The sequence below is a fragment of the Aptenodytes forsteri genome, unplaced genomic scaffold, assembly GCF_000699145.1.
Source record: "Aptenodytes forsteri isolate BGI_AS27 unplaced genomic scaffold, ASM69914v1 Scaffold46, whole genome shotgun sequence".
Lineage (NCBI taxonomy): Eukaryota > Metazoa > Chordata > Aves > Sphenisciformes > Spheniscidae > Aptenodytes > Aptenodytes forsteri.
This window is the reverse complement of record NW_008794774.1, coordinates 6,842,301-6,851,899: the sequence shown is the minus strand read 5'-3', so window position 1 is coordinate 6,851,899 and position 9,599 is coordinate 6,842,301. Positions and strand designations below refer to the sequence as shown.

Sequence of the window (9,599 nt, the reverse complement as noted above, 5' to 3'; positions counted from 1 at the left end):
CCCGTTCTCTCAGGCCTATCCTGCCACCAGGCCGTGGAGCTCCGGGTTCCGGTAGCGGTCGTTCCTCGGCTTAGAAGGGCTTTTGCGAATGCGAGGCCTGCGTTGTCGGTAGCGGGGCCTAGCAGGGAGGAACCGTGTGCGCTGGGTCTGTGCTGATATCAGGCCGTGCTCGAGGGGGAAGTGCCGGGACGCGTCCCCGAGGCTCTGGGCTTTGCGCTGGCCCCCAAGAACCACAAGTAAATCCCCAACGAGAAGCGTCGCTTCCCTTAGGTCGCTTATGCAGTTTTCTAATACAACGTGTGCTGTGAAGGGCTTGCAGAAAAAGAACAGGTTTCTGCTGCCCTCACCTTGACTTGCTTGATTGGGGTCTGTTTGAAGGTGATCAAGCTCCAGCTATGGTAAAGCCGATTTTCTGTGTAACTGAACGAGTAATAGAGCCCAGTGTGGCCAAGGACAGGCCTGCCTGGCTCTCTTGAGCACGGTAGTGACGAGTTACAGCTAGTAAGCATTCATGTAAGCAGATGGGGAATTTCAGCTTTGAAATGCTAAGATGAAACCAGCAGGTAAGTGCTGATTTTCTGTTAAAATGTCTCATGAGAAGTTTCAACCAAATCAATTTCTTTTCTTTTTCAAATGTCTCATGAGAAGTTTCAACCAAATCCTTTTCTTTTCTTTTTCTCTTCTTGTTAGCTGAACATCTCTTTCCCAGCCACTGGCTGCCAGAAACTCATTGAAGTGGATGATGAGCGCAAGCTGAGAACATTCTATGAGAAACGGATGGCCACGGAGGTCGCGGCTGATTCTCTCGGTGAGGAGTGGAAGGTAAGAAGTGTAGAAGGATGTGTCGGAGCTGTATTTGAGGAGCTTAAATTACAAAATTTGTCCAGTATGCAGTTGTCACACTAGAGTGCTTGTATGGTGTACATTTGGTAGGTATGTTGAAAGCTTCTCTTGCTATATATACTGAATTTGGTGATCAGGCTAGCCTGTTCTGCTACTTTGATTTACCTAAGTGCTTTTTTTTAAGCCTTGTGTTTGGAGTTTCTTGCTGCTCTTTGCAGTAGTTTTTTCTTCTTCATTTGAGTGCCATCTTGGTATTTAGGACAAATTAAATCTGTACCGTAAGACTGCTGATCCCTTCTTTATTGAGTGCCATCTTGGTATTTAGGACAAATCTGAAATTTTGTCTGAAAATTGCCTTCATTGTGTTTAAACTGCTGCTAGTGCGTGGAAAGAAGCATGTTGGGCCTGGTGGACAGGCTTAGAATAGTTGAGTGTTAGTATGGACAGTCCAGCTGAATTTGGGTAAGTCGGTCTTTTTTGCTGCCACCTCCACAAGGGAGGCAATAAAAGCTTTACTTTTCCTTTTTACCCACTTATCCCTACTCCAGACGCTCTTGTGTTGTATGCACATTTCCAGTTTGTGATGATAACAGGCTTTGGTTGGGTTTAGGATTAAAGAAAAGCTAGACAATAATGGACAATATTCAGTCTGGTGGAGCTTAAACAAAACTTTGAATGGATAGGAATTTAGTTTTTGGATATCTATTTGAAGATAAGTAGAATAAATGTAAATTCTGGTACACAGAGGTATTTTTCACATCTGTTAAGTAAAACTCCTGAACTGTTGGAGTGGTTTTCATTAATTAATTTTCATTAATTCATTAATTAATGCATTAATGCATTTCATTGCATCGGCAGTAACAGTCACTTTTCCTGAATCACGGGCACAGTGCTCTGTTGTTTTGAACAGTATGTTGTGGTATCCACCACTTCTCCTTGAAGTAATAAAGACGTGTGAGCATCTAAGAAGTGTATTTCTGTGTTTTCATAGGGCTATGTTGTCCGGATCAGCGGTGGCAATGACAAACAAGGCTTCCCCATGAAGCAAGGTGTCCTGACTCATGGACGTGTCCGCCTTCTGCTCAGCAAGGGCCACTCCTGCTATCGCCCCAGAAGAACCGGAGAGAGAAAACGCAAATCTGTTCGCGGTTGCATCGTTGATGCCAACTTGAGTGTTCTGAACTTGGTCATAGTGAAAAAGGGTAAGAGTCTGGATGAAGCAAGCAGTATAGGTAGAAGTAGGCACCTGGAAGGAGCCTGCTTGCTAGTGGCTGCGAAGTTCTGTAGAATGCAAATGCAGTCCCAACTTCAGAGTGTGAATATGTCTTGAAATTCCCTCTGAGCATTACATTCTTGTAATTTTAAAACTGGTCACTGAAACACTTTCATTGCTGCCAGCAATCTGGTAACATTAAATCAGCAAAATGTAGCTGGGGTGGTGCTATTGGCAGGTGAACCCCAAGGATTATCTAGTGTCTTGAATTTTTATGTATTTTAAACATAATTGAAATTCACTAATGAAGTAGGTGTTCGGTAGATACAGGATTAATTCGCATGTTTAAACTTCTGTTGTCAAAGGTGAAAAGGATATTCCTGGGCTGACAGACACGACTGTGCCCCGTCGTCTTGGGCCCAAGAGGGCTAGCAGAATCCGCAAGCTGTTCAACCTGTCTAAGGAGGATGATGTTCGCCAGTATGTTGTGAGGAAGCCTCTGAACAAAGAGGGTAAGAACTCAAATTTTACAGCTCTTTGGTTTCATGTAATTATCAGCAAAGAGGTGTCCAGCCTACTGCACACTATAGTAGTAGATCCAGGAGTTGACTGTCACGGTATTTAAGCTTTGTCAGCTGTGACTTAACGGATAAGAAGTGGAGTTTCTTGGTTGCCCTATTTCTTTTACCCCTCTCTTCCCTTTCCATCTGCTTTGGCACAATTTGTTTTTAAATGTTTGATAGAATCTGGAGTAATATTTACTAGTGGTTCTAAGAATAATCCAAAAATAATTGTTAATAAAAGGTGGTTAAATATGAGGTGGAATGTGTTTTTGAAATGTTTTTATGAAGGGGGGGAAGCAGTATATAGAGAAGATACTAAGATTTTTCCCCATTGCTTATGGCAGTCTCCAAAATGAGCTTTTATTGGGAGGGCACTGTTTTTCTTACCACCTGTCTCTTGCAGTGTAAGATTTTAATTTTGGGTTCCTTTGCATTTGATCAGGGAACAGAAAGGGTGAGGATTTTTAGCAGAAAGGACATGAGAAACCTTGGGCACTGTGAAAGCTTGTTGGGTGAAAGACTGCTATTTTCTGCATCATAGGAACTGTTCTGTCCATTAAAGAACGCGATCCTGATGGACATCAGACTGTTGCTTGTGACTACTGAAGTCGGGCAGGATTGAGTAGTGAAGTTTACAGATGTGTGTGGTGGTGTTTTGTTTGCTCATTATGGGCTATGTAGATCTGTTTTTCGGAGAGACACATGTCAAGCCTATGTAGAATTGTAGAGATCTTTTTAACACTGAAAACATAATGGCGTGTTCTGAAAGCTAGATGATGAGTTTCCATATTTAAACATTTTAAGTCTAGGGGGAATTATTTAAGACCTGCTGAGAAGCTAGGAATTTTCACAAAAATGCAGGGAGTTACAGATGCATTACGTACACTTCATTGTTGATAAGAAATCATGAGCATTAAGACAATATCTTGTTAATGCTACACCTGACAGTAATTGATATTTTTCGTGCAAAATCTGTCAAGAGGTCGAACTCTGTATAAGTTGCTATACTATGTAGTACACTAAATGTTAACCACGACAGTAAATGGAACTTACTCTTAAGTTTGCTACATGAGGCCTGAGGCCTCTTTGGAAGATAATCTGCCACTTCTGCTGATTCATAATGCTTTTTTAGGCAAGAAACCCAGAACCAAGGCTCCTAAGATCCAGCGACTAGTGACTCCTCGAGTTCTGCAACATAAGCGCAGACGTATTGCTCTGAAGAAGCAGCGGACTCAAAAGAATAAGGAGGAAGCAGCAGAATATGCAAAGCTCTTGGCCAAGAGAATGAAGGTGTGTTTGCCCTTATAGCTCAGCTATATGGAATACCTTATAGCCCAGCATCAAGGGATTTGGTAAACTTGACTATAGACTTAGAGCTGCTCTGTGCCTAGCTCATTTTTAATGGGAATGCCTGAATGTGAGTATAAACATTGCTGGTCAAATGTTTCTGTGAGCATTTCTGTCCATTTTTGCCAGTCCTAGAATAGTGTAAATTAACCAGACCAATTAATTTAACTGAGAGCTGATTTTGAAGAAAACAATGAATAGTCATAGCCCGTGAAGGTAAGTTTTGCAGCAGCAATTTTAGTTCAAATGAGTTCTAGTTTAACTCAGATGCCCAAGTGTTTGAGTGATTGCATGGAGAAACAGGATCCAGCAGTTGGCCTGGATGGAAGATAACTTGGCAAGAAGCTATTTGTTTGGATGAGTTTGCTCTTGCACCTGAAACAGCAGTGACTGCTGAAGCAATACTGTTGGAATGTTTGGCATGGTACTTGAGTGTTTCATGACTTCCAGACTGAAACTGAGAGTAGATACAGATAGACCTCTAGTATGTTGTGGACTCTGCATTAGTATTTTTACTGTAATTTTGGACACTAGTCCATATTGTTTAAAGACATGGGTCTGTACAGGTTTGGATACTTGTAGAATTCCCCTGATCTGTGAAGAAGGGAAACTGTATTTTGTTTTATTGACTTAAGGAATCCATTCTTTCTGGTAGCTTCCTTCAAGTTACATTTTTTCCCTAGTTTGTTCCTTTGTAGATGTTTTGAAGTGCTTGATTATGTGTAACATCTCAGTACTCACTTCATGCTGCTTTGCTTTTCAGGAAGCCAAAGAGAAACGTCAGGAGCAGATTGCAAAGAGACGCCGGCTTTCTTCATTGAGAGCTTCTACATCTAAGTCTGAGTCAAGTCAGAAGTAAAGATGTACATGATACTAAAAATAAACCCTTTTTGTGGTTAACTTTCAGTATGAGACTTTCCAGTGCATATTGTTACTGCCCATATCTTAAAATAATAGTAGTCTAGACCAACTGTATCATGCAGACCAAACTGAAACTACAGGCCTTGGTCTTGGTTCAGTTCTCTTTTGAGAACTTGTAATATATATTCATGTCTCTAGTGAGAAGTTCCAATTTATAATAACGTTCTGCGTGCATGTTGATTTTTCTACAAGCAGGATTTACCTGTAACGGCAAAATCCTGTGTGATGGTTCAGCAGTGTCCACAGGAACTAAACTTAAGCTAATCTTGAGGAGCTGTATGTAGAACTCACTTGGTACTGTTCAGTGGTGGTAGTTTTTTTTAATCTTAACAGGATAGTGCTTCCAGATGAAGAATCATGTCAGTTGCTTTTGATACTGTGTGTAAGATTGGTAAAACATAAAGCCTTCAGCTGATTCTTGGCAGAATTAAGTGCAATTGAGTCAGTCACTGGAACAGCCTCCCCAGGGAAGTGGTCATGGCACCAAGCCTGTCAGAGATCAAGGAGCGTCTGGATGACGCTCTTAGTCACATGGTTTAGTTTTAGGTAGTCCTGCGAGGAGCAGGGAGTTGGATTCGATCCTTATGGGTCCCTTCCAACTCGAGATACTCTGATTTTATAAGTATTTAAGTATTCTGCTCTTGAAATTAGTACTGAAGGCTGAGTGTGAGTAAGCCAGCCATTAAAAGGTTTGACTTAGAAATTTTACTCAAGGATAAAAAAACTTTACAGTAGCCTTTATGTATTCAGACTGTACTTTGTGCAGATCTAGTACCGGGTAAGGGCGATGGGAGTTCTGCTCTGTTCTTAAAATAGTAATCAGGATCCACCTCAGTTTTTGAGATAGGTGCTTCTATTTCCAGTATAAAAACTTCAATACATTAAGCTTTATGACAACCTTAGAAGTTAGGAAGGGTTTTTTTCCCCTCTTCCTGTGTGCATGGCAAGGCTTTTTAAGTCGGGGCCCCACCTGACTGTCTAGAAACAATTTTCTAATATGCCGAATGTGGAATCTGGACTCTAGGAAATCAAGAGTTGCAGAACACATGACTTGCTGGCAGTGGATTATGGGCACAGAAGGATCAGATTGCTGTCCTTGAACTTAGGGTTTGTACTAGGGTGAGGGGATACTGATCTCTGACAAGGGTAGAGTTTGCCATGAAGCACGTGTGTGCAGTAGAAGCCTCAGACTATGAGAATTGGCCAAAGCAGTTACTCCAAGCTTCCATTTAAGCTCTTTCATTGCATAACTGTTCAGGTGGAAGAAGAATAATAGACTACTTCTGAATGACAAATCAACTACATAATCCAAAAAGGCAAAAAGGGTTAGCAATAGTAGTTAAGCATGAGTTAAATAAGAATGCTGGCTAGTTTCATAAAATTTTAAGAGGGTACCATTTTATGTAAGATGAACTAGATACATCGGTGTATTTTTTTCTTAATGGAGGCCATGTTCAAGACCTACAGTTTCACTTTAAACAAGAGGTTTGTTTCTATTAGTAGTGAAGATAGCCATATATGCCCTGTTAAGCCTGAGCATCACTAAAATAAAAAGTGTACCATTCACAAATCCAATTACAATTTAATCTTAGTCTGTCAGCTGCAAAAATTGATATGGAGGAAATAGGGATAAATCTGTATATCATCTGGCAGTCAAATATGCTTCATATGACATCTTTAATCTGCTTACTAAAAACTTGCACACACACGTTACAAATCTTTAAAGAAGTCATATCAACAGGTTCATATGACATCTTTAATCTGCTTACTAAAAACTTGCGCACACACACGTTACAAATCTTTACTGTAAAGAAGTCATCAACAGGCACTGTCGAGCAAAAGGGGTCTCATCTTTATGATATTAGCACATACTATATTTGCAAGGCTGAGAATTTTACGGTAATCTGCAGAAGAGAAATACACATGATAATTTCCTAACGCTATCTAGCCTTCTCTTTTGGATCTTGGTAACAGGTGTTTGCATGCGATTAAGAGGCACTTACTCTGGTCACGGTCACCAAGCACTGAGATTAGCATGTCCTGGAAGAGACCTGTGTTCTTACAAGGATGTCCTACTGTATAGGCTGCTAATAAGTCTTTCTCTGAAGCAGTGCAACTAATAATACCCCGCTGTATTAATGGGTGAAAAAAGTGGGTGGAGTGCTGGTTATTACTGTCAAGCTGTCAGTGAGAATGCGTGGCCTTGTCAGAGCCAGGAAATGCATAGCCTAATCCCCAATTACAAAAAACACTTTCCTGCGCTGTTCTCCATCACTTGCTTCCTTGAATCTTCCTTTGTGGTTCCTCTGCTGCTTCATTCTCCAGTCCTGGGTTTGTAAGTGCAAATCAGGCATACCATGACTTAGAATCACAGAACATCCCAGGTTGGAAGGGACCTTGAAAGATCATCTGGTTCAACCTTTCATGAGAAAGGGAGCCTAGATGAGATGATCTAGTGCCCTGTCCAGTCATGTCTTGGAAAACCTCCATTGATGGGGAATCTACCATGTCTGTGGAGAGGTTGTTCTCACTGTAAAAAAATGTATTGAAGTGAAACCTCTCCAGGTACAACTTGTATCTGTTGCCCCTTGTCTTTATGTGGCTCCTTGCAAAGAGAGAGCCTCTGTCTTCTTTGTAGCTGCCCTTGAAGTATATGAGGAGGTCTCCTCTGAGCTTTCTCTGCGGTGAAAAGACCTAAGTCCTTCAGTCTTTCCTCATGGGGCAGTTTGTCCAGCCCTTTCATAATCTTTGTGGCCCTCCTTTGGACCCTCTCCAGTCTGCATCTTTCTTGAACTGTGGGACCCAGAACTTATCCAATTTGCCTTGGATGCTGCAGCAGCGCTTTGACTCATGTTCAGCTTGTTGTCTACCAGGACCCCCAGGTCCCTCTCAGCAAGGCTGCTCCCCAGCCACACGGATCGTAGCCTGTGCTGGGCTCTTTGGTTACGTTGTCCCAGATGCAGGACTTTGCACTTGCCTTTGTTGAGCTTCATACAGTTCTTGCTAGCCCGCTCTTCCAGCCTGTCCAGGTCTCTCTGAAAGATGGCTCTCCCTTCTGACGTGTCCACCTCACCCGCCAGCTTAGTGACATCAGCAAACTTGGTGAGGGTGCTTTCAGTCCCATTGTCCAGATCATTTAGGAAGATGTTGAACAACATGGGGCCCAGTATCGATCCCTGGGGGACCCCACTTGTGACAGGCAGCCAGCCTGAGTAAAAACCATTGATCGCCGCCCTCTGAGTGCAGCCTGTGAGACAATTTCCGTCTCGCAGACCACCCGTCCAGTCTATATCTTGCCAATTTGTCCAGGAGAAGGCTGTGGGAAACGGTGTTGAACGCTTTGCTAAGGTCCAGGTAAGCAACATCCGCTGCTCTCCCCCTGTTGACAGAAGATGTTATTTTGTCATAGAAGGTGATCAAGTTAGTCTGGCATGATTTGCCTTTGGTAAATCCATCCTGGATTTTCCCAGCCACCTGCTTTCACCATGGCTTTAGGTCATGGATGAATCAAATGCCCAACTTTGAAGAGGTTAATGAGGTAGTGCTCTCTCTCTGCCCCTTGTGCACTTCCCGACTTTACTACAGTAGGATCTGCAATAAAACTTTGCAAGGCGAGCAGCTGCAGAAGTCTCTTACCACCTTAACAGCAGTTCAAAACCTGTGATACAAAACATAATGACAAATAAGAAGTGCTACCTGGGAGCAGCAGCTTTTCCTTGAATTTAACAGCAGTTTCGGCAGGATTTCTGCTCTTCAAGAGCAAGGTTTTTCAGCAAGCCTGAAGCTCAGCTACAAATTCAGAGACATCTTGAGCTTCAGGGCAAGTAGCAGGGACTCTGGTCACAACCTGTTAGGTTGCTATTTCATCTCTCCACAACCCAAGGAAACAGAACACACATAACATCGACATACGTAATCGTTTTTAACTGGCAAGGTCTGAATTCAGACAGTATGACACTACAGAAAAAAATGAGGCGGGGGGGAAGCCAAAGGAAAACACCTTGAGGAAACCTGAACAAAAATGGCAGAACATCTCTTTAAACTAATCTGGTAACCAGGCGAAGCCAGCCTCTGCTCTTCCCAGCAGTTTCTGGCTGCCACCGGTCCCCACAGAGCCACTGAGACTGGTAGGCAACCCTGGAAGTCTGTAGCACAAACCCCTGCTGAAGCAAGGCGATGTCCAGTCAGGTCTGAGCCATTTTTTAAAGGATGGAGGCTCCACAACCTTCCAGACAACCATTTCCAGTGTTTCACCACCCTCACAGTTAAAACATTTAAGTGGACTTTCCTGTAGTTCAAGTTTGTGCCCATTGCCTCTTCTGGCACAGGGCATCACTGAGAAGAGCCTGGCTCTGTCTTCTCTGCTCCCTACCCACCCCATCAGGTATTTAGACACACGGATGAGATTCTCCCTCCCTCCCTGCCCCCAAGCTTTCTCCAGGCTGAACAGTGCCAGTTCTGTCAGTCTCCCCTTGCGTGACAGACGCTCCAGGCCCTTCAACACCTTTGTGGCCTTTCACTGGAGTCATCCCAGGATGTCCAAGTCTCTCTTGTACTGGTCAGCCCAGACGTGGACATAGCACCCAGACATGCCTCACCAGCACTAAGTAGAGGGGAAAGATCACCTCCCTCCACCTACTGGCAATGCTCTGCCTAGTTCACCCCAGGACACTTGGCTTGCTTTGCTGTGAGGGCACTCTGCTGACTCATGG

General features: G+C 43.2%; 1 protein-coding gene across 1 annotated transcript in view; it reads left to right on the top strand.

Annotated features, from left to right (window-relative positions):
• RPS6 (ribosomal protein S6) overlaps positions 1-4,872 on the top strand; it is a 5,193-nt gene extending 321 nt beyond the window's left edge. The window contains exons 2-6 of the mRNA XM_009274294.1: positions 691-822; positions 1,835-2,045; positions 2,422-2,568; positions 3,752-3,909; positions 4,730-4,872. Of these exons, the coding sequence (XP_009272569.1) occupies positions 691-822; positions 1,835-2,045; positions 2,422-2,568; positions 3,752-3,909; positions 4,730-4,825 (744 nt within the window). The 3' untranslated portion in view covers positions 4,826-4,872. The remainder of the gene's footprint in view (positions 1-690; positions 823-1,834; positions 2,046-2,421; positions 2,569-3,751; positions 3,910-4,729) is intronic.
• Positions 4,873-9,599: the final 4,727 nt, after the last annotated feature.